The sequence below is a fragment of the Megascapheus bottae genome, chromosome 5 (assembly GCF_031878675.1).
Source record: "Megascapheus bottae isolate mThoBot1 chromosome 5, mThoBot2.hap1, whole genome shotgun sequence".
Taxonomy (NCBI): Eukaryota; Metazoa; Chordata; class Mammalia; order Rodentia; family Geomyidae; genus Megascapheus; species Megascapheus bottae.
Window position 1 is genome coordinate 83442954 of NC_143513.1, and position 24666 is coordinate 83467619.

The following is a 24666-nucleotide window of genomic DNA, read 5'->3' on the forward strand; positions in this document are numbered from 1 at the left end:
CTTTTACTACCTCTGTTAGTCCTCTTCAGTATCCATCTAATTATGCCAAGAAAATGGCAAGGTGGGGTTTAAGGGCCCTCAGAGGAGGGTATAAAGAGCCCTGGGGGTGGACAGAGGAATTCTAGCAGTAACAACTGCCCGCTTCTCCTATTGGCAAACTAGGAATGATTGGACTGACTCACAATCAGGAGTCCTGATGCTTCATATACCAGGAATGTGCCAAGCCAGCCTGGAATCACATCGAACAGGTAGCTTGGAGTTAATGGAGAAAGGCAGGCAGAGAGCTGAGGACTTTTCAATAGCCTTAGATCAAAAATACACCACGGCTTCAAGGGCTGGGGGGCTTCCTGACATGGCAGTTGGGTGAGTGGTGTGTGTGTGTGTGTGTGTGTGTGTGTGTCTGTCTGTCTGTCTGTCTGCCTGCCTGTCTGTCTGTCCTTGCATCTGGGCCAGTGGTGGAGGCAAGCTAGGAGACTCTAGGAGGGGCGGGAAGGTGACTACAAGCCATTATCCAGAAGTGTGGTTGCCAAGCTAAACATTGTCCAGTGTTCTTCCTCCCCTATTCCTGTATTTTGTCATAATTCCATTATTTGTATGGTGGACTCAGCGTTGCTGAGATTCAGGAATAGAACTAAGGAGGAGGGAGAAAGAGGCTCGTGCAGATTCACACAGCGAATCATCACATGCATCTTCCTGAATCTACTCTTCTTCATGTTTTATTGGTTTTGGCCAAAGCTTTAGAAGTAGAATAGACTCAATAGTTACCTGCCTAAGCTACAGTAAAAGGGAAGAAGCAGCTCATTCACGACCATCACCATGCTGATTGGACTTCACTACCCAGAGTAGACATTTACTATGATTTTAAAACCGTCCAAATAAAGTGGATTTTAAATCATATAAGCTTTCCTAAAGAACATTATTCCATAGTGTGTCCTTTCTGGGTCTCTTCAATGACTGAAACTGGCTGCTGCATTCCTAAGACCAGAATGTTGTGCAAAACCAGAAAAGTTGTCTTGTCTCCCCTCTCAACTCGTCCCATCCAGAATGCCATGCTTGGTAGTGCCTGGAGCAGCACAATATGTGTTACACAGCCAGGTCACGAGTCTCCACGCTTTGTCACGTGAAGAGATTCACTCTGGATTCCGGGTCCAGTTTCTCTTGAAGTTAAATAGAAAACACGGGCTTCTTACTCTGTCCTGGCTGGACAGCTAAGACAGAGCAGGGTGGGCCCTGCCCACCAGCCCCCCTGCCCACCAGTCCCCCTGCCCACCAGCTCCCTTGCCCACCAGCTCCCCTGCTCCCCAGCTCCCCTGCCCACCAGCTCCCCTGCCCACCAGCCCCCCAGACCTACCAGCTCCCGTGCTCACCAGCTCCCCTGCCCACCAGCCCCCCTGCTCACCGGCTTCCCCGGGTTAGATGACCTAAGTGACTTAGCCAAATTCACTTGGCTGATCCGTTGCAGACGCTAGATTTAGACTCAAGTTTCTTTAAAAGTCGTGCGGATGCTGAGCTGCGCTATGCTTTAGGAAACCTATCATTTAAAACCCGATTTCTACCCAGAATAAACACACTTCCGCACTGAGGCAGCACCTGTGTTCTCCGTATTGTTGACTTGTGAAGGGTTGCTGGCACCGTCCCCAGAACCATCCCCCCTCCCCCACAGCTCTTCAGAGCTCCCACTACCCAAGTGGGCACTAGATGATACTAGAAGGAAAGTCACGCGTCGTCACAGGGGAATGACTCAAACCGGACCATGCTGAAGTCCCAGCAGGGCAGGGAAAAGCCAACCATCCGTGCTGAAGCGGCAGCCTCCCGCACCCTGGGCACTGAAGAGGATCACTGGACGGAGGGTGAACCGAATCTGAAGCCCCCTGTGCTGCCAGGGTCCTAGCAGTGGAGAACTGGAGTGGGCTGTGTCCCTGGTGAGCCAGAGCTCCTCGCTCCCCATCCTGGAGAAGGGCTCTGGAGCCTGGTCGGCTGGGGTCGGGGTCCCCTGAGCTGGGCAACGGGTCCCCACACAGACATGAAACCCCACAAGTACCACTGTGAAGCCAGGTGCAGACAAATGAGAAAGAACTCTGGGAAAGAGCAGGAGGGACGGGCTGCTGGGTGACGCAGGGTTTCTTTAAGAGTCGGCTGATGGAGGCGAGAGAAAACCAAGTCAGGGAGTTTCACCAGGACAAATGGGCTGAAAAGCTGAGGAGTCACCTTGGAGAACTCTGCCATCTTGCCTAATTAGCAGCCCAAACAAGTCTTATCTCCAGATCCCATCCCACAGTTGCATGGACTGCTCACAACCATTGTTCTTGTGCCCAAAGACGCACTGCATTAAATTCGCTAAAGACACACAAATATAAGAGTATTTCTGCATCCCCAGGAAGATTTATAACCTGTTCGACAATATGATGGTAGAAGCTGAAGGAGTTTACGAGAACTAGTCAGACTAAACTGGTTTTGCCCTATGTTGAAATCTTTGCATTTTACTTCTCTACTCCAGGCCAATGCATACATCTTAGAACAACTAGAGTCAGCGGAAGAGAGAGATGTTCTAAGCATCTGCCATGAACAGAAGACATTTCTAAAAGTAGGCTGAGGAAAATCGTGAAGCAGTGAGATGAGCAGCAGCAGTGCAGAAGCTGTGCTGGCTTCACACACTCCACACAGAGGGGCCTGTGCGTGTGTGTGTGTGTGTGTGTGTGTGTGTGTGTGTGTGTGTGTATGAACGCCCTCCATCCCGTGGAGAGCAGTGGCCTTTCAGGAGATGCTCCCTTACACAGTACAGCCTCTATCCAGGCTGTGACTAAGATCTTTTCCCAGTAATTAAGCAGTTATAGTTGAATGTTCTCGTCCACCCCCCCCCATACTTTTCTTACTCCTCTATGCCAGGGGTCAAGATAATCATTCCTGTCAACATTCCAGGCCTTATGGCCATAAGTCTCTGTCACAACTGCTCAGCTCCACTCGTGTTTTTTCTTCCTTTTCTGTTACTGGGGTTTCAACTCAGAATCTTGCTGCATTCAATTTGCCACCCAGACCAACGATCCACCACTTGAGTCACGCTTCCATCCAACTCTTGCTGTTATTTTGGAGATGGAATCTCACAAATGTTTCGGCCTGGACGTCTTTGAGTTGTGATTCTTCTTATTTCTGCTTCCTAAGTAGCTAGGATTAAAGACAGATGTGAGCCACGAGTTCCCAGCCCAACTCGGTGGTTAACCCCAGAATACCGAGGACCCCTAAAGGAAACAATTATGATACCACAATTAGAACTGGGCACAATTTTCACATGTCAGAAAAATACTGCTTGTCTTCTGATTATATTGTCAACATTTTGAACATGTAAAAAGTAGTCTCAATTTATGGATCATGTAGGAAGAAATGTAGGTCTTCATCACTCTGAAGTTAGATAACGCCACAAAAGCCCACAAAAGTAAACAAAAAATTACCTATTTATGTCCCAGATTTAGATGAATTAATAAGTCATTACATTTTGCTGTAGAATCTAGGACAATCAAGGCATAAAAAGCAATAGGATGAATTGTTTAATTTCCATTTTTGACTTAAAAACATAAAGCATTTGTCAGAAGAAAGAAGTATAATTTAGCACCAGGAAAATTTGAAGAAGAATTTTGTTTTAACAGATGGATTTTCTCTGGAGATATTCATCAGTGTAATAAATAACATTTTATGAAATTTTATCATACAGTTGGTCTTATTAAAACCTGTTTGCGAGAGAGCTTGTATTAGGGATTCTTATAGATCAACTTCAGTTTACTTCAGATAAAATCCATAATTTATTAATTGTAGTCTTCCCATTTCTTTTGAGTAACATAGTTTATGTCATAAAAAGCATACTTCAGACTGTCGCGCTCTATAGCATTAATAATTTTACCATCCTCCCTGTTTTTGCCAAATATTAAATTTTCTACATATTTCTCCTGATCAATAAGTCATATGATTATATACTTTCAATCTTTCTGTCATCTTATACAATATTTTAGATTATCTTCTCCTTAGCAGGACAGATGAACCATTAGTTTGGCATTTGCTCTGACAATTGATCTTCATATTTTAGATATTACTGACAGATTTGAATTCTTTCATTTAGTTCTTTTAATGTTTGTGCCACACACAACTATATTTTTAAGACAATATGTCTTAAAATACTAAGCTAGTCTAACATACTAACCTATTTTACTGTCTGCTCTTTGGTGTTAAATAGGCAACTTGATATGTATATTTAATATAACAAATTGAAACTTAATCATCTTTTCATTTCAAGCAAGACTAATTCACCTCTAGCTGACAGCCTCTTCCCCCTCACCCTGGGTTTAATAACACCTTGATTTAATTACATCTTGATTAGTTTTATCTTAATTATTTTGATTTTTTATATTTTGATCCAATAATTTAAGTTTTTCTTGTATAAAAATACATAACAACATGATTTCTACTCATGAAGTAATGTATGGTCAACTTTTTTGTTCTTGTTGGTCATGGGACTTGAACTCTGGGCCTGGGCGCTGTCCCTGAGCTCTTCAGCCCAAGGCTACCACCCTACCCCTGCAGCAACAGTGCTACTTCCTGTTTCCAGGGTCTTTAGTGTCCAGGCTGGCTTTGAACCCTGGTCCTCAGGTCTCAGCCCCCTGAGTAGTGGGGATGTCAGGCCTGAGCCTCCATGCCCGGCTGGAGGGTTAATTTTCGTGGTACTGCCTGCCATCCTCCCATGTTAGCTCAGCCTCACTCCTTCACTCAGCCCCAGGAGCTTCAGCTCCACCATATGTCCATTTGGTTTGTTGCTGTAGGTTTCCATGTTAGTGATGGCAATCACGTTAGTGTTTCCTCAGTTAATATAAACTTGTTCAGCTACTCTAGAAAGCACTCAATAATGGAGATTCCTCAATAATGAAGCCTATAACCACCCTGTGAACCAGCAATTCCACTGCTGGGCATTTACCCGAAAGATGACCGAACAGGATACAGAAAAGCCACCAGCACAACCACGTTCATTGCGGCATGATTTCCGCACAGCCAAGGTATGTTCCACAATGAATGGATAAATCAATGGGGCAAGAAAATGTGATGATTCATATACACAATGGAATTTTACTCACCCATTGGGAAGAACGACACTGTACCATTTGTAAAGCAATGGAAAGACCCAGAAAATGATATTAAGTGAAGTGAAGTAAGTGAGGTCCAGAAAGACCAAGGATGCAGAAATTAAGTTACTTTACAGACTTGTAGGTAAATAAATATATGAGGTGTCATGCAAATGTGTACAAATATAGTACCTGCAATTGGGTAGATTCTAGGGAGAACTTAGATAATTTTATTCTTTGGAAAGGCAAAGTCCAAGTTTGACAGAATAAACCCCAGGCTGTGGGTGCCTGAAAGGGTGGGTGAGACCAAGGGGAAAGGGTAGATGAAGAGGAGGAGAGGGGGAAGTGGCCATCAAGACTCTGACGGCAGTTCTACCCCTCTGTTTTTCAGATTGTTACTGTTGACCCATGTTCACATCTGCACACTAGTGCCGAGCTATCTCCAGTCTGGTCTAAAGAGTTTCCCGGGGTTCTTTTTTATATTTCAGACAGTTTTCCAGTCTTACATTGTCCATGGTTTATCTTCTTCAATCTACATTTTCTGATGGGGTTCCATATTTATTCACTCCTCCTAGCCATTGACTCTCTTCAAGTCCTTGATGTGTTTGTATCTGCTAAACGCAGCACTGCTGAGTGGTTGCTGAAGATGTAACCTGCTGATGACCTCAGCCATTTCTATGGGCTCCTGTCATTTGTCATCCTGTTCATTGTCTCCTGTGAGCGCCTGCTTCTGGGTGCATTCTAGACCTTGGACCTGGTGCATGGTACCTTGTGAAGACTGAGGCCTGCTTTTGTAATCTTCTGAAGATTGCTGGTCTTTGTTGTAGCAGAAAGTCAGACCAAGCACCTCCAACCCACGGAAATTTGGTTTGGCATGTTTCTGGGCACGGATACTTGAATTTTACTAGATATTCTGAAGTGTTTTCCAAGAACCTCTAACACGGGAAGAGTTAAGATCTAAGGTCTGTCTTGTTTCCTGTGAGCAGCGGCTTTCCATTGTTGCCTTCTCTGGGGTTGTTTTCTTTCACATGCCCACAAATGGCCACCGTTAATTAAGTATTTGTGGGACAGGAATGGGAGGAAAAACTGGGAGAGAGCAAAGGAAGGGGAGACCCACCCCCATAAGGAATGTACTCATCACGCCACCTATGAAACAGTAACAGGTATATACCTTGGTAATAACAATAAAAATATTTCATTTGACTGTGGGGACTTCCCACGTGGACTTTTGCCATCATCTTTCCACGATTTCTTCATTTCTAGGATTTCCAATTGAAATCATAGCCACTTCTCTAACAACCCAGAACCCTCTGTGCACACAGGTATTTAGATTATGTTGCTTCTTTTTAAGATTTCAGTGGGACAGATTGACTTTGTATGATTTCTGTTGTCTCCTTTTTTCCACTTACTTGGTGATTATGTGAATTCTTTTGTTTTTCCTGGGCTGTAAATCACTTAGTTCTTGGAGTCTGTGCTTCATGGTGTCTTTGTCATGGCAGGAGGTCTTGTCCATACAGTCGGCTTTGGACAGACCCTCCGCAGGCATCAGGCTGAGAGCAGCAGTCAGAGGTTGGCAAACCAGGACCAGCAGTACATGCTGTGAGCCAGGATGAACTTACCCAAAGGGTGCGTGTGTACACAGAGGTGGTTTGCCAGCACACATCAGCCTCTCAGGAAATTCTTTCTACTATTGTATTTCACGTTTCTCACAATTTATTGATTGAACGTTTCACTGACTTCACTCAAATGCTTCTCAGCTGAAATTCATAAACACTATCTCTGGCTGTTTTCAGTCAAATGAAGGAGGGGGTTGTGCGGGCCGGTAGGCCTGTCGGGAGCTGGTTTTCAGCATGTGGGCAGGCCCCGTGCTCTCTCCTGGCCACCACGGGCCACGTGAACATCCTTCCCTCGCGTCCACCCAGCGCCTGCTGATGTCAGTGAAGAGCAGAGCCCCTCCCTGTCCCCCCCACATGGAGGGAGAAAGGAGCCCAGAGGTGTGGGGTGTCAGCAAACCCACCTCCAGCTCCACCCTCTGGCAGCCAGGAAGGACAGAGTGAGGAGGAGCCAGGGAGAAGCTGTCGCTCCAAAGTCAGCCCTGCGATGCCCTCATCTCCCCGTCTTCTACGCAGCGCAGGGAATGTGACTTTATCTCTATCTTGGTCTCTACCTCTGTGTCTCTGCTCTGTCTTGCAATGCACAATGGTTTGGCCCCAACTTCAACACCACCTCATTTACCTATGCATCAGAAATGACGAGGGGTTTTGCTTTTGTTCTACCAGGAGCACTTCTGTTTACGTTCCGGTGTGGTTCTGGGTTTGTGGTGTACTCAGTGAGATGGCGTGAGTGTGACTATGCTCATGTGCACTTCAATGCCCCAAGCCCGGTCTGTCTCAGCCATGAAGCAGAGATGTCAGCCAGAACCGGAGTCAACTCGAGCAGTGTACTGGTCTAAAGTCTAGTAAGGGCCCTGGTGTGTGCCATTCACTGCGATCAGGAGCAGGGCCACCCCATCAACATTCCGTGTAGACTGCCATGGTGTCCAGGCATCAGTGAAGCTCTTCTCTAGGCCTCAGCACACTCCTACATTAAAATCCAACTTAACCTTTATGACTGAACTGGACCTTGGCTCTTCTCTGTTCCTTGTATCTCTGTTTGGGGTTAGGGTGAATTCATCCATCTTGAAACAAGGGAGCTTGAATGTGTTCTCCCATTCTTGTGTTTACTGCTTCTCTAGTTTTTCTCTGTTACTGGACATTTGAAATTATATACTGTGGAACCCCTGAAAATCAGGTTCCTCCTTAGGGTGTGGTTTAAGTCTAAGGTGTCCTCCAAAACTGTCCCCAAGGTCTGTTGCCCTCTGGCGGCTCTTCTAGTGGTGATCGGCTCATTAGTGGGCTGCCCTGGTGAAGGAGCCAACCAGCCCTGTGTTCAGGGCTGTACGGGTGGTTAGGGGTTGGGACCCCGGCATGCAGGGCAGGGGGAGGGCTGACTTTGGGGCTGCAGCTTGTCCCTGGCCCCTCCTCTCTCCGTCCTTCCTCTGCCATCTCTTCCACCGTGTTTCTGTTTCTGCCTTAGCACAGAGCTAACCACAGTGGAGAGCGCTCACCATGGACAGACCTTTGAGATCAGGAGTGAAGACACCCCTCCTTTACGTCATTGTTGTCAGGTGTTTGGATACAGTGATGGAAACTTGGCTGTTTCCTGAGCCAGCCAGTGACAGACTCCACTGAGCTTCTAGAGCTTTTGATTTGAGTCTCGCAGTCCACGTGTCCTCTCCTTGCAGCTGGGGGAGAGGGGTCTCTCTGTGTGTTCACATCAGAGTTCACTCTGCCGTCTTCAGTGACCCCCTTACCAATGTTTGCATAATTCACAACGCCGTTCGTAAGATGCATTGCTACCAGCAGAGGCATTGGTGGCGATCGAGGGAAAAGCTCGTCCCAAACGTAATTATGGTTCAAGAGCAGCTTTAAACCACAGTGTGGTTTCTGTCAGATCTGACCTTGGCTGCAGTGCACTGATGGGTGTGTTCCTGGGTCTGTGAGTACCCCAGCTCCCTGCCTTTCACAGGGATTTTCTGCTTGCTAACCTTAGAATATTTGATTTCAGATTCAGCATTAGTAACTAATAATGGCACTATTGGCAATCACATTTCAAAATAAGCAAGGGTTGGGGCCTTCCTCTAAGGAGGAGCTGGTGCAGGAATCTGGGGCTCTCTGAGAGGTGAATCTGCCACACAGATTGAGCTGTGAGCTAGATGCTTGTGCACTGGTCAGGATGTTGTTGGAGTTTGTCCTGAGATATCAGAGCCCTACTCACCCCATGTATACGAATAACTGGACTTCTAGCACCTCATTCATTTCTGGTCCGCCTGCTTTGCAAGTACAGCAAGTATCGATGAAAATTACCCGGTGCAGGATCCACACACATTCCTTTTTCTGCTGTGAAGCCTTTTGAAACAGAAGCAATTTATTTCTTAAAAGGCCCCCATTTTAGGTCACAAATTAGACTGACATTTTCATCTGAAACGTTTAAGCATCTTCCTTTCTCAAACAAATCGAGCAAAATCCTTAGTAGTTATACAGAAAGTACTAGATAAAATTCCAATTTATTTTTACTACTATATATCCTTCGAACTTAGGCATCGCGGCTTCCCCTCCCTCTCTGGAGATAAAATTGCTGGTGCCAGTTCCTATAGTCAATATTTAAAGTGCTAAGCTCAACAGAAAATCTAAAAATTCTGTCAGAAGGGAGCTATTTCTACCAGTTAAAAATGTCCTCTCTCTAGTCAGGCCCTGCTCAGCTTCCCAGCAAGCACGTGATGCTGGAACAGAGCCATAATTCTTCTCTGGGAGAAAGTTTGGGGCTCTGCTTTGCATGTTAAGTCTCGGGCATAATGCTCTTCCGGGGCTGCTGTGTTGGCTGCAGGGCTGCACTGGGGCGGCCGCTGCACCACCAGTGTGGGGTAGAAGTCCTCTTGGGGGCCTCGCCCACCCGCAGCTGCCCTGCTGAGAGGCCACCCTCACTTGGCCTTGTGTATTTCAGATTGGATCTGAATGACAGTAAAGCATCATTCAAGACAATACCAGACATCTGGGTGGTGTGTGTGTGTGTGTGTGTTGAAAATTTGTATGTGATCAGGGTTAACTTGTCCTTTGAATAAATGAAGAGCAGGTTCAGGTTGAAGAAATTGAAAGGCATAAATGATTATAAACTGAGTTCTCCATTCACTCCAGAGTTTTCTCTGGGTCAAGAATTATGATGAGGTGATACTTTTTCAGGTATCACTTATATACTCTTGTGCTTGTGACATTGCCTTCCATTTGGTCAGTAACATGCCTTTTTTTTTTGCCAGTCCTGGGCTTGAGCACAAGGCCTGAGCCTTGTCCTTGGACTTTCTCAAGGCTAGAGCTGTACCACTTGAGCCTCAGCACCATTTCCAGCTTTTTGTCTATGTATGCGGTACCGAGTGCTAGGCAAGCACTCTACCACTAGACCAAACTCCCGGCCAGTAACATGCCTTTTAATGATAGTTTAGAAAACACGACCAGTCAAACTTGAGGGGTTGAGTTTATTTTGTTGTTGGTGTTTCTCTGACTAAACCCTGTCCGTGCGTCTGCTCAGACGGTCACACTCAAGTCCTGACACCTCTGCAGCCAGCCAGCTGACCTGCCCACGTCTCTTGTCAGTCAATTATAAAGAAGATGACCTTGTCGTTACCAAGACAGAAGGAAGAAGAGAAATAACCCAGGTGCCCCGGTGAGCCGGAGATGGGACCACTTTCCTCATGGGTACCAAGGCACAGAGACATGCCAGGATCAGGGTCTTGAGCTGGCCCAGTGCCGGAACTGCTTTCAATTCCCCTCCTTCTCATGTAATTGGTAGTGTTTGGCTGTGCCTGAGCCATGATTGCATCAGACACATGCTGGGATTTCCAGGACTCTGCCATGCGGCCTCCTTTGAGAGGCCAGCCATGAACCTGACTGCCCATCTCGTTTACATTTATTGTCCACCTGCTGCTGCATAGAGCTTCAGCTCTGAGCGGCCACGTCGTGTACAGCCAGGAGTCTGATGGGCGTTGCATAGACAGGAGTTGTGGAAGGTGCGGTGGGGAGGGCATGGCCAGCCGGTGCCCAGCTATGGAGAGGTGAGGTAATTCCACCGGCGTGGCATTCATGTGCTGAGCACTGAGGAGCAGGGGACAGACCTGGAGCCTGGACCGCGGTTCTCACAGAAAGGCCGTCATCAGCTCCCTGCATCCCCTGTCCTCAAGCCTGCAGGGTGGTTATCTCCGAGGACCCCCGGCCTGCCTGGAACCTGGAGATGGGCGCCAAGGGCTGTTGGCCACGTGGAGGCGCAGGACCTGGAGCATGGCAAGCCCTGCACCATAGCCAGCTCCGAGGAAGGATGGGCTTCCATACCTGTGGGGTGATGGCTCTGAAGGCGTGGCGTCACTGCGTTCAGTACGGAGGACAGAGTCCTCCTTCCTGTCCAGTGTCCTTCAAGGACTATGAGCGCACAGCCTTCATGCTGAAGCAGTGACTCCCCGGGGTTTAAGTCCCTTGGACTGGGGCACTGGAAGGCCTCTCCACCACGGGCCCTGTGTCCGCCCTGTCCCTTCAGGCACATCCACCTCCTGCCAATGCCCATGGGCTCTGCTCTCAGGGACCTGCTTGGCTTCTGATGGGGTTTGGCCAGTGGGAGGCTTGGTCACTGGTTTCTGGAGGGAGAAAGGGATGAGGTCAGAGTGTTTTCTGCTGACTGCCTGCCTGGCATTCCCTGCGCTTCCGTCCTGGTGCCATCAGGGGTGCAGGGGCACCCCAGCATCCTGACGTGCTCATCTCTGGATCTCCAGTTATCATAGCTTTGATGCCAGTCATTGCCTTACACACTCACAAGTGCAGATAGCCCGGGGGAGAGGGGACGTCACCGTGGCTCCTGTCTCACGCTGTAATTAGGTAGGATGTGTTGATTTGTTAAGGTTATCGCTGAGATGCTTGGTGTATCACCGGCTGTTGCAGAATTGCATTTTTATGACACTTTCCCATATCAGACGTGGAAAGTATGGTCACCCAGCCAGCTCACCATTTCCAAATGTTCCAAGGCACTCACCACATATAACGCTGCCTTGCAAACATCCTTGGATCATTAGAACTTTTAGGTTAAGTAACTGTACACATTGGGAGACAGACTTTTTATACACCAATGGGATTAATATTATTAGCAATAGTAGTTACCATAGGCCATGAACATGTTATAATTTATATATATATTATATAGACATATTTACTATATGTGTGTGTACATGTGTACACGTATACACAGAGTCCCTGCTGGAAAGATATTAAGTACTTTAAATTTAGTGTCTCCAGTTGCAAACTCTTTGAGCCCAGCCTCACTTTCTAAGGAAAATATTTTTGGCCAAGGACTTAAAACAAATGATCATTTCAACCTGGAAGCCAGGACCTGTGTAGACATCTCTTAAAAGACGTCATACCAATGAACAAGAGATATGTAAAGTATGCTCGTTAACTCTGAGCAGAACAGCAGCACCCAGCTGGCCACAGTGAGATCTGAACTGGCAGCTGTTACCCTGGCTCTCTCTGACATCATGAAGGTAACAGGTTGGCAAGGGTGTGGAAAAGTGTGTGGCGTTGGTGCTGATGTGAACATGGTTGTGTTAGAAAGCTGTGCAGGTGCCCTCCGGACCTAACACTGGGATGAATGTGAGGTATCATAAGCTCTGACTGTCAGGGAAGGAGCTGGAGGCCTCTGCTGAAGAGATACCTGCACACATATACACACATGCATATGCACGTGCGCGCGTGCACACACACACACACACACACACACACACACACACAGTCTTGCATTGCTGTGCACAGCAGCCAAGGTATGGAAGCAGATTAAATGAAGTGCTATGTGCATATGAGTATGCATGTGTATATTATGCTATGTTATGACATGTGCGTATGATGCACCTGTGTGTTGAAAGATTGCATCGTGTCCCATCAATACATAGTTCAATCTAAAATCAAACAAAGCCCCAAAGACAGCAATGGCGGCTCAGCCCCAGGGCTTCTCTCTGCACTCCCTAGAGCCCCTCAGCCTTCACTGCGGCTGCAGCCGCTGGAGAGTGGGGAGGCGTGGCCCTCTCCTCACACAGCCACATGCCTCACCTGCCCTGCAAAGTCTCATCTAATGTTACAGGGTCTTCTCCATCTTTACATTTTTTTTTCGCCAGTCCTGGGTTTGAGCTCAGGGCCTGAGCACTGTCCTTGGGTTTTCTCAAGGCTAGAGCTCTATCATTTGAGCCACAGCACCATTCCCAGCTTTTTTTCTATGTACCTGGTACTGAGGAATTGAACCTGGGTCTTCATGCATGCTATGAGAGCACTCTACCACTAGGCCAAACTCCCGGCCCTAAATTTTGCTTTAAAAAAACTACCTTTAAGCAGTTGTACTGAGGGGTACATGGCATTCCGATCTATGTCCTCTCTTCACTTTTACTGTTACAAAAGACTATTAGCACTAAGAAGCAAATGAGTAAAGGTCCCTTTTGTCAGGCGATCTTTTGATGTTGACACCGGAGTTTCCCTTACTATTTATGCTCCCTGTTATGAATTGCCTAATATTTCTGATCTTGGTTTGTCAAATACATCTAGAACTTTAGAACCTTTGACATGAGGAGCTCTGCTAGCCTTTTCCTCACAATCTACTTTTTTTTTAATTGAAGTCGAATTATCATAGAGGCCCATTCATCCGTGTCAAATGGATAATTCAGTCATTTGTAATATGCTTGTAGAATTGTGCAACTATCAGTAACACCTGATTTTAGAATGTTTTTGTCTCTCCAACCAACCTGACGTCTCTACTCAGTGACTCATGTTCTCCACTTTCCCCGGGCCAAAGCAGCCACTCCTTCCAGAGTCTCTTCCACCCCCCTATTCTGTGTATCCAGTGGATCACTTGCCTCCTTTGGTGTTGTTTGTTGACACTGGACTTTCTCCTGTGGCAGTTCTAGTGGGTATGACATGGTGACGCAGGGTGGCTTCGAGATTAATATAGCTTTTGTAGAAAAACGAGTCAAATTTTAGACTTGGTCATCTTTACAACATCTAAAATGTGCTTGGGGAAAATTAATAGTCTTTTCTTGTTGATGTCAGTGCCAGGGCTTGAACTCAGGACCTCATGCACTTACTGGACTTTCTGTTCATAGCTGGTGCTCCACCACTTGAGCCATGCCATCAGTCCAGCATGTTACTGATAAATTGGAGCTGGAGTTTCCTGTACTTTCTACCCAGTCTGTGGTGAAAACATGAGTCTTTAGATCCCAGCCACCAGAGTAGCTAGAATTACAGGACTGCACAGTAGCATTCAGAGCAGGGATATTTTGCTTTTTTCAACCAGGAGAAATATCGCACATGGTGGAACACACACACTCTGGACAAATATGCAACTTGCAAGTATTTGAGAGCTACTCTTCTTTTTTTACGTTTTCCTTTTTGTCGGTTGTGGAGCTTGAACTCAGGACCTGGGTATTATCCCTGAGTGTCTTGGACTTTCCTGCCCAGGCGGGCTTTGAACTGCAATCTTCAGATCCCAGCCTCCTGAGTAGTAAGGACAACTGTATGAGCCACCGTGCCTGAATGCTCTTCTTGGTTCCTGAGATGGATGCAGGTCTATCCAAAGCTGTTCTGTTTTCAGCTGTGGCACACGCACACGTGTGTGTGTGTGTGTGTGTGTGTGTGTGCGTGTGTGTGTATGTGTGTGTGAGAGAGAGAGAGAAAGAGAGACAGAGACAGAGACAGAGAGACAGAGAGACAGAGAGAGAGAGAGAGAGAGAGAGAGAGACAGAGAGAGAGAGAGAGAGAGAAAGGGGTCTTGATTCCGTGACACGAACTCAAGTGTAAATCAAGAGACTTGAGCGTCCCCACTGCCATTCCTACAGTGACCACAGAACTTTCAGCCCCATGAGCAGATGAGATTTCCTGACGGAAAGAGAAGGGCAGCCGATGGCTTGAAGTAAAGCAGGAAAAACGCTGAGTGCGTTAGCGGTGTCTCGTCCTCGGTACTACATTTTTCACAAAAGGCCTGTGAATTGTGTCCCAAATGCAGATGGTAAGGTGGATGCCTCCACGTTTTGTGTAAATGGTAGAGACACCACAGCGGTATTTCCTCCCCCCCCAAAAAAAAGACAGATGGGAGGACAAAACAGAGCAGACAGGGACAGGGTTCCTCACTGAGACCCACAGCCCAGGGCTCCTGGTAGAACTGAGTTCACCTGAGAAGCGTGATTGGTTTGCTGAACTTCCAGACTACAGGTGAGAGGCTCTAATTCCTTTGTCCTTGGTGGGATACAGTTGTCACTAGATGGGTGTCAGCTAATGTACAAGTGACCATTGTGTGAGTGTGTGTGTGTGTGTGAGTGTGTTCACGTGCTCATGTATGTATAGTGCCTAGACTGGGATCTGCTTCTGCCTCCGGAGTAGCTGGCAGCTACCAGGCCCAGCTCATTGTTTGAGATGGGGTCCTCTAAGCTTTTTTTTCCCCAGAAGTCAGATCCTCTCAGTCTTGCCTCCTGTTTAGGCCACATTTAAGGCCTAAAGTTTTATACAAAGACCTGTCATCCAGAGAAGTTACCTTTAGACACTAATGTGTCTGGGCTAATGTGTGCAAGGGCAATCCATCACCCATGTCCTTGGAGAGCTGAGCAGTCATTTCCTGTGGCTCTGGTAGAGTCCCCCGTGATGTCCAGCACCACTAAACCCCTGTGGCTGTTACCTCCTGTGGCTGCACCAGACAGAGCCCTGGCCTGGAGCAGAAATCACCCAGCACAGAGACTATGCGACAAAATCCTCGCTCTGTTGGTTCTCTTCTGAGCCCCTCTGCTTCTTTCCACTCTTCAGGCTGTTCTAGCTCCATAGTTTGCCTTTACTCTCTGCTGAATGGATTCATAACATCTCTTCCTGTAATGTTTCTCTTCCACATGGCTTCAAGACTCAGTTTCTGTCACCATCAATTGGGGGTGTGCACACATGTGTATGAGTGGATGTATGTGCGTCTATGTGTGTGCAGAATGCAGAGTCCCAGGCTGGACGCCAACCCAGACAGGCTGCACATCTGTATTGTTATGGGCCAGGAGTGCTGCACATAGATGTGTTTGTCAGGTGCTGTGTTTTGGCAGCAAGCAGGCCTAGGCGTGTGCCACCCAGCGGTGGGTGGTAGCAAAAGAACTCACTCTTCTTGGGTATAAGTCACGCTGAGAGTGAGGAGAGGAGGCATGGTTTCCATTTTAGTTCTTACTGAAGTTTTTGGCAAATGACTAGGCTCATGTAAAGATTGTTTTATAAGTATATTGTTGGAAAGGTGAGGTGCAGAGGGGTTACAGTTACGTAAGTCTGGTAACAAGGACATTTCTCGTGGAGCGTTGTTCCTCCATCCCTCGTTTTTCTGCCACCATCCCTCTCATGTCGACATCACAACGCACCCCCACGGCCTTGGTGTTCTGGCTCCAGTCACTTTAGCTAGGAATCTGCTGCCTGGCTCACACAGCTCATGAGGGCAAGCTGTGACTTTGCACAGTAACTCAGCCCCAGCAGGTTGGCACTTAGCAATGGCATGTGTGCCTTTTCCTTATCTGTAAAGTGAGTATACTACCTTAAGCCCTCTTTCCAACAGTGTACAAAGACCTGTATATTGAATGACTAGCTATAATTAACTTTAATCTTATCAGAAATCAACAGCTAGAGATATCAGTGGCATTAAAGTACTCTATTCATGTAAAACTAATGTTGAATTCAAGAGGAAAGACATCCATCTCTCTCCGTCTTTCATGGCTTAAAAATCTACTTTCAGAGGTTTCAAGCATTCTCTTTACAGAAGCCAATCTAGGTTTACAGTGTTGGCAAACAATCCCCAATAAAAATCACTCCACATTTTGTGAGCTTTGCATTGGTGGGTCTAGTGTAGCCTGGGCACTCGGGGGCTGCCTTGAGTGGGGATGGGAGGGAGAGGGGTTGGCCTTGGCCGTGAATGGGGAGGAGTTGGGTATGGATGGAAGGGTGTATGAAAGGCTGGGTATCTGGGTGCTTAGCCTAAGCGAAGCCAGTGAGAACTCTGCCCCCAAAAAGTCAGGGGGAAACTTTGAGACACTGAAGAACATCTGGAAGAGAGGCGGCATGGCCGTGCCCCCAGGGAAGGGAGGACTCAAATGGCCATGGTCCAAAACGATGAAGGGCAGAGGGGGCGCAATTTGGTGCTGTGCTGTTTCTTGATGCATGGAAGCTGGAGTGAAACTACAGACTCCAGACTATGCATGATCAGAGTCTGATCATTCCGACTCTTAAAGTTGAGTCTGGAGCTCAGGGTTGAGGTGGATCACCGAGGAATTGAACACAAGAAGCAGAGACCTGGAGAGCCTCCTTCCAGCCTGCAGCTCACCCTGAAGGTCCAGCCCCTGACTGGAGCAAGACTTCCTGGCCTTGCCTAGCTGCCTGCAGGAGGCAGAAGTCACGTGCAGTGGAGAAGACAGAGGCCTGGAGCCAAGACCATGTAAGAGAGGCACCAGGAACGTGTGCAGGGATCGGCCAGAACTCAGCATGGGAAACGATCAAAATAATGGGAAAGGGATGTGCAGTGCATGGCTCAGGCGGGCTCACAAGGAAGCACAGGAAAACCAAGGAGACACACTCAGACATGGAGTTCCCTGCACATAGCACGTTGTTAAAAATAAATGGCAGAATGGAGGCTTATTTCTTGAATGAGAAACTACTACAAGAAGTCAAATGGGAATTTGATTCATGAGAAGGCGAAGATATGAAATTAAGGGACTCACTGGGTAAGTTTAGCAGTAGATTTACACCTATGAAGAGAAGAGAGTATATAAATTCAGTGTGCAATTAGTTAGAAAAGTATAGCGACGAGTATAACACACATCATACATGTTGAAAGTGTGATACAGTCTCCAGCAGGAAAGGGAGAAAATTGGAGAGTAAACTCTACAAGGAATCCTTCAGATATAGCAGAGTGAGAGAACACATTCAAGAAGCACTGTGAAGGCCAATCAGACAGAAACAAGCTAATGGAACATTTCTGGGGGCGTCATATCACATCTCTACAAGCTGAAGGCCAGAGGCAGTGTGTGACCCCAGCTCAAAGGACAGTGACATTGCCAGCCGCGAATATCAGAAGACGAAGATGTCACTGTCACATGCAGAAAGTACGAGCCCAGAAATCAACAGTCTACAGTTCTCCTTCAAACACAAAGGGGAGGCAGGGGCTGCTGCAACATGGACACGAGGGGCCAGAGTCAATGGGGGCCGAGGTGGACAGGGCACTAAGGCTGGCACTGTGCTTGAAATCCCAGCCCAACCCTCTAGAGCCTGCCATACCTTTGCAAATCATGCCAGCACACATTTCTCTTCTGTGCAGGTCTTTTTGTCTTAATTGATGGTCCCTTTGTAGTAGTTCAGATGCTTTTGTAGTCTAGCCTCGTGTTACTAGTTTGTGGATTTTTTTTCTTAGTAAGGGTTTGCTAATCTTTCAACACTATGTTTATAATCTCATTTCAGACAAATGATACGTTTGAAGCTCAATCGGCTCTCCTGGATTGGTAGACTCAATGTACTAAACTAAAAAAAAACACCGTAATATTTATTTCTTATCTTTTTAAAATCCATGTGCCCAGATTTTTGACTCACTTATTATCACCTTATGGGGAAATCAAGATGTACTCATGAATTTGTCTCAGAGTTTCTTTCATTGAACGACCTGAATGTTATTTTCAGGTTTACGATGTCTGTGGGTATATTTGCCTGATACAGGGACATTTTATTATCAAGAGTCAAGTCCCCTCCCTTTGTCTAAGTGTGTGTCCTGTGTCCGTGCACTTCTGATGATACATGTTTGGTTCTTTCTTCTCTCGGTGATTCCATAGGAACTCTGTCCTTGCTTCACACACACAGGTAGGGCAAGGCACGCCATGGCATTGGAGAGGAGCAGGGCTCTCCTGTGCTGAAGTCCAGGCCTTACATTTGCCCCAATTTGATTATTTAGCCTAACTATGGATGAAGGAGCCATCAGGAACCAGTAGTTCTGTATGTGTGACACTTCCTTATTGTGTCACTTGATCCTGGCCCACTGCCCCTCCAGCCCAGGGGCACGGACTGAACAATAGGAGCCAGAAGAGGGAATCTCTGGGTGCTCTGCCAGGGCGCCGGGACCCCGTGCGCGCCCAGCCCTCGGCCTCTGCTCCCCTGCCAGGGCGCCGGGACCCCGTGCGTGCCCAGCCCTCGGCCTCTGCTCCCCTGCCAGGGCGCCGGGACCGCGTGCGCGCCCAGCCCTCGGCCTCTGCTCCCCTGCCAGGGCGCCGGGACCCCGTGCGCGCCCAGCCCTCGGCCTCTGCTCCCCTGCCAGGGCGCCGGGACCGCGTGGGCGCCCAGCTCTCGGCCTCTGCTCCTCTGCTGGCAAATCCTTGCTGATGAGCAGGGACCAGCATGGAGAGAGGAGGCCACCGAGCTCGGGCCGGCGTGCTCGACACGCGGTCAACACCCGGGGCCTCGAGCGCCCGCCCGCATCAGGGCCTTGTCCGGAAATGTCCGGTCTCAGAAGATGACCCCAAGTCTCTTCCCGTCTGGGCTGCTCAGCGTGCGCCCCCGCTTCCTCCCTCGTCCCTTCACCTGCAGAGGTGGCAGCGAGGTGGCCGTGTCTTGACTGCGGCCGGGCAGCAGGCGAGGCCCACAGCCCCGGCACCCGGCACCCCGGCACCCGGCCGCCTCTGTCAGCCACCCACCTGCCCAGACACCATTCGCAGGCGCGACTGGAAGGCCAGAGCAGGAAGGCGGGTGGACGGCGCCCTCCACCCTCCTGTTGTCTGGTCCAGAGCTGGCCGGGCCAAGGTACTCCTATAAAGAAGGTGATGGAGTGGAGGGTGTAGATGCGGGCCCTGACCCCGTCCTGACCACGCCCCCGTCCTGACCTCGCCCACACCGGCCCCACGCCCGCCCTGACCACGCCCTGACCACGCCCTACCCACGCCAAGACCCCACTCTCGCCCTGACCCCACCCCCACCCTGACCTTGCCCCACCCCAACCTGACCACACCCTCGCCCTGACCCCACCCCTGTCCTGACCAAGTCTCACCCTGACCCCATCCCGGCCCTGACCACGCCCCACCCCCACCCTGACCCCACCCCACCCTGACCACGCCCCACCCACGCCATGACCCCACCCCCGCCCTGACCACGCCCCACCCTCACCACACCCCCGCCCTGACCCTGCCCCACCCCACCGTGACCACACCCTCGCCCTGCCCACTGCCCTTACCCTGACCCCACCCCACCCATGCTATGACCCCACCCTAACCTGGCCCTGACCCCACTCTCAACCCACCCCACCCTGACCTCACCCCCACCCTGACCTCGCCCCACCCACACCCTGATCCCTCTCCTGCCCCATCCCACCCTCACCCTGACCCCACCCACACTGACCCCACCCCACCCTCACCCTGACCCCACCCTCACCTGACCCCAGTCCTGACCCCACCCCAGCCCTGCCCTGACCCCCGCCCTGACCCACCCTGACCCCACCCAGGCGCCCCTTCTGAAAGCCCATGGCACCCCCGCAGGCCCTGCACTCCCCAATTCTTGTCCCGATGGCTTGTCCTGTTTTCCCAGGCCCAGAGACATGCCTGTCAGCCCATGTACCTTGGCCCAAACATCCACCCTCACTCAGCCTCCCAGCAGTGCCATTACTGTGTGATGAATACTGTTCACCACTGTCTCCCATGAGGCACGGCGAGACCCTCAAGACTGGGGCAGAGTTTGATAATCAGGCCTGGCACCTATCTCTGGAGTCATGGCACATTTTAAATTAATTGGTCTAATTTCTGAATGGATGAAGAGAGGGTAAAACCATTTGTTATATACCCTTTCCAAGCCATTGTCAGCATCACAGCGAAATAATCATTCATCCGGAGAAATAAATGCAGACCAATCGTGCTTCTTCTTCTCCAAGGGATATTTCCTTGAAAACGTATATGTAAACTCAACTGGGGAGGGAATGGTGTCCTCTCTGCAAGAGGCTAGCTCCCAAGGTAAGGAGTGCCAGGAGCAGATCCTCCCGTGCCGTCTGTAATCAGAATAGCTGCTCCCATGTCACACCGACTTTCTCCTTGTCAAGTCGGGAGCTTGGTGTGTGGGGTTTCCTGAGACTTATCCATGTTCTTCCACTTCAGGATTAACTAGCAAGACATGCACACTGGCCAGTACATGAGGAATCTGTTCTGGCTGCAACCATTGCCTGATTTCAAATGCGAATCAAAAAGTTTGGCCAAAAGTTTCCCCTTCCACAAAAGCTATTTTAATCCACGCAGACACCCACCCACTGAGGGTGAAGTCAAAGTTCGGGCAGCCCCTTCACAGAGAGCCTGCCAGGCTCTACTGCTGGCCACCGAGGCAGACAGAGATGCAGGAGAGATGTCTCCTCGTGGACTGGAAAGAAAAGAGGACAGCCAACACCCACCCATAAATATGAGAAGTGCTTTGGTGTCTGCCAGGGTTTGAATGGCCACCCAAAGCCTAGGTGAACTATCAGCCACTGGATGAGGGGCCCTTGGAGGTGATGGAGATCCCGTGAGATCACATTGGTGGAGCTCACACTTCAGTGTGTCCCTCTATGCCCAGCTGCTTGCTCTTGAACTTTCCAACCTCCAAAACTGTGGGCTGAATAAACCTTCATTCTCCATGCACTACTGGCTCTACGGTGCTCTGTCACAGCCATGGGAAAGGAACTAAGTTTCCTTCTTTCCTTCAGGTTCTGAAGCCATTATTTCCTAATCTAATTTATGATCTCAAATGAATATGGAAATGAGAGCCATCCTATTTTAGGTATCCCCCCCCCCATTCCTGCCTTCTGTCTCTCCTCAATGTCTCCCAGCGTTCCATGTGGTGACGATGACTTAGGGTGTTTTGTTACAGCATCCAGGACACACTAAGGAAAACCCATGCTTTCAGAGCCAGAGTCGTGCCTGCCTCTTTCTAGGCCATGTGGGAGAATGTTCCTCGCTTTAAAAGCTGCTTTTCAAGCACTCATGTGTTTGGTTTATCTCTTCTGTTTATCCTTCTAGCCCAGATCATTGGTGTTTACCCCCACACCGACTGCTTGAGTGTATATGCTTAGATGCGTAGACGTTATATGCATCTGTATATAGGTTACAGTGCTGTACCACGGACATAGGATGCACGGTATGGTTGTCAGATATGCTACATTGTCATATCATGTATGGGATGTCATGTTCTGTATGTATGATGTGTAGGGTACATTATATTATACACACATATGTATAGTAGCAAGGGCACTGTGCATACTTTACATGCAGTTGCTGTTGGAATTAGAATTACCGCCACTGCTTTCCTTTTATTCAGAGGAATTTTGGGGACTGTAGAGAAAGTGGAAAGGGTTCCTGGGACACCCCGCCATGTCCCTCCCTGGTGGGCGGGAGGCAGACACCTGTTCCTGTCTGAGGACCAGGCTTCCTGGGGCCTTCCTGAATGCCAGCTCCTGGAGCTTGGGGCTGAGAGGTCCTGGGAAGCTGCAGCTCTGAGGGATGGATTGGAGGAAGCTGGGGAGGCTGGGCGAGCCCAGGGCGTGGCCAGGCAGCCTATCCTTGGGGGCGGAGGTTGGGAAGTCAGCTGGCACCCCAGGCCTGCAGAAGGAGACCCCAGCCCCCCCCCCGCCAGGGGCGCAGGCTGGCCCAGGGGGTGCGGGGAGGGGCGGTGCTGGAGGAAACGGCAGCCCCGCCGAGTGTGCGTGGAGAGGGCCCCACGCCTACCTCGTGGAGAGGGCCCCACGCCTACCTTGGGGGCCTCCGAGGCCCAGGCAGGTGGTCTGGAGCTGCGGGGCCGCCCTTGGAAGGCAGACCCCAAGTGCGGCCAGAGTAACCGGAACGGCATTCTTAGGAGCGCCCCCACTCCTCCCCCGGGCTTCGTCCCCGGCCTCCCCCGCCCACCCGGGCAGCCTGAGGAAGTCCTGGCCCACCCGCAGTCTCACCGGAGCGCTGCCCTCGGCTCCACCCGGCGATCACGCTCGCCGGTCGCCATCTCGGCTGTTTGTAAAGGCCGCGCGTGCGTGGACCGCGCGCCCTGCCCATGGCAGAGGGGCCGCCCGCGGGGGGCTGGCGGAGGGGTCCCCGCGCCGCTAACGCTGCGCGCTCGCTTCACCTTGCGGCAGCCAGAGGGTTCCCGGGGTTCAGATCCCACACCCGGGCGCGCGGGCACGCGTGCGCGCGCGCGCACACACACACACACACACACACACACACACACACACACGTGTGCGCACACAGGCACGCGTGCTGCTCACAGCCTGGCCTCCTGAGGACCAGTGAGGCGCCGCCCGGGTCCGGCGCCCCGCGGCCCGCCGTGTGGACCGGGCTGGTGGACTCGCGCGCGCTCCGCTCAGCTCGCTGCCCTCCCCTCTCCCGGGGTTGGGTTTTCGTGGGAAGCCGCGCCCCCGCTGCTGCCCCCCCCCCCCCCCCGTCTCCCGTCCCCTCCCCTCCACCGGCGGCACCGGGGCAGAGTTGGTTCCCGAGGGATCCGCCTGGAGCAGGGCGAGTGCGGGGCGGCGGTTTCCTGCGCGCCCGCGCCCGGCCCCGGGCCCCCGCCCGCCCGGCGGCTCCAGCCCCGCACGCCGCTCCCCGGACCATGGATTAAGTTGCTCTAGTGTGGACGACGCGGGAGTCACGCTTGGGGCAGCATGAAGGAGAAGGCGATGATCAAGACGGCCAAAATGCAGGGCAACATGATGGTGAGTGCGGGCGCGCCGGGCTCGGGCCCACCCGGGGAGCGGTCGCGGGGCGGGGGGCGCCTCGCAGCCCCCCTGCCCAGGCACCGCGGACCGGCGCCGCGCCTCCTCCTCTGCCCACCCCGCCCGGGAGATGATGTGCGAGGCTTGTGGGGCGCAACTCGGTGGCTCGTCCGCCGCCGTTCCCGGGGGCGCCGCTTTGTGTCCAGCCCTCGCCCCTGCGCCTGTCTGACCGCGGGTTCTACGCGAGCCCCCGAGCGTTCCCGGCAGGCGCGGCCGGGCTGGCCCGGAGACCTGTTGGGGTTCTGTGGCGCCGTTAGCGCGCTCTGGGCGGGCACCCGTGGCTCGGCTCCCGGAGCTGCCCCCATGGGCGGTGCCCTCACCCCAGGATCGGAGAGCCCGGCTCGCGGGAAGGGGTGACGATGGCTCGTCTCTCCCCAAGGAGGCTCCCGCGTCGGGTCCGGGCTCAGGGCTGCAGGCCGAGCAGCTGGGGGCACGGACCACTTCGCCAACTTGGGCACGGGGTGTCTGTCCCGCCTTTCCAGCGAGCTCGCCCCTGTGGGCCACTCGCTGGCTAGGGGGGGCCTCGTGGGCCGGCTGCCTGGTTCCCGGGGTCTGGGGCAGGGGTCAGGGTGCTGGAATCTGCTAGCGAGGATGGGGACCGGAGGGTGCCATCTTGTTCCGTGGATCTGTGCCTGTTGGTGTCTCTTTGGGTGGTGTTTAACCCTTCCTGGGTTGCTGGGGTGAGGGGCCCTCCTGGCACTGCATCAGCTGGTACCTTGCTTTCTGAGGAGCAGGAGGTGGGCGCGGCTGAGTTACTTCTGAAGGCTCCACAGGGAAGGGAAGGGAAGAATTCCTTCAGGCAAGGTCCGGAGTTGTTTACAAAAGTGGGCTGGGTTCAGAGCATGGGGGTGGGAGGAAGGTTTGGAGGAAGGGTAGGCAGGCTATAGTAGAATCTCTCTTGAAGCACTGAGAGACAAGAAATCACTTGCTTTGATTGAAAAAATAATTCTAGGCTGACTTAGCCACACCCATGGCTAGGCACCTACCTGTTGCCTGACCCAGAGGGCCTTGTGGTGGGTTCAGAATCTGACTCCTGTGGTGTTAAGAGCCATCCTTGAGGGCTGAGAACGGTGGGGTGTTCCTGAGATCAGAGCCTTCCTCCAGCCCAAGCGGCTCTTCAGTTAGCTCAGTATTCAGCTGGCTGACCAGTTGCTTGTTTCTGAAAATCCATCTGTTTTTACTGACTCTTCCACCTTCTTTA

The 24666-nt window shown here is 50.8% G+C and overlaps 1 protein-coding gene across 1 annotated transcript in view; it reads left to right on the forward strand.

Annotated features, from left to right (window-relative positions):
* Positions 1-23235: 23235 nt before the first annotated feature.
* Dpp6 (dipeptidyl peptidase like 6) overlaps positions 23236-24666 on the forward strand; it is a 498824-nt gene continuing 497393 nt past the window's right edge. The window contains exon 1 of the mRNA XM_090333593.1: positions 23236-23405. Coding sequence (XP_090189719.1) covers positions 23355-23405 — 51 coding nt within the window. The 5' untranslated portion in view covers positions 23236-23354. The remainder of the gene's footprint in view (positions 23406-24666) is intronic.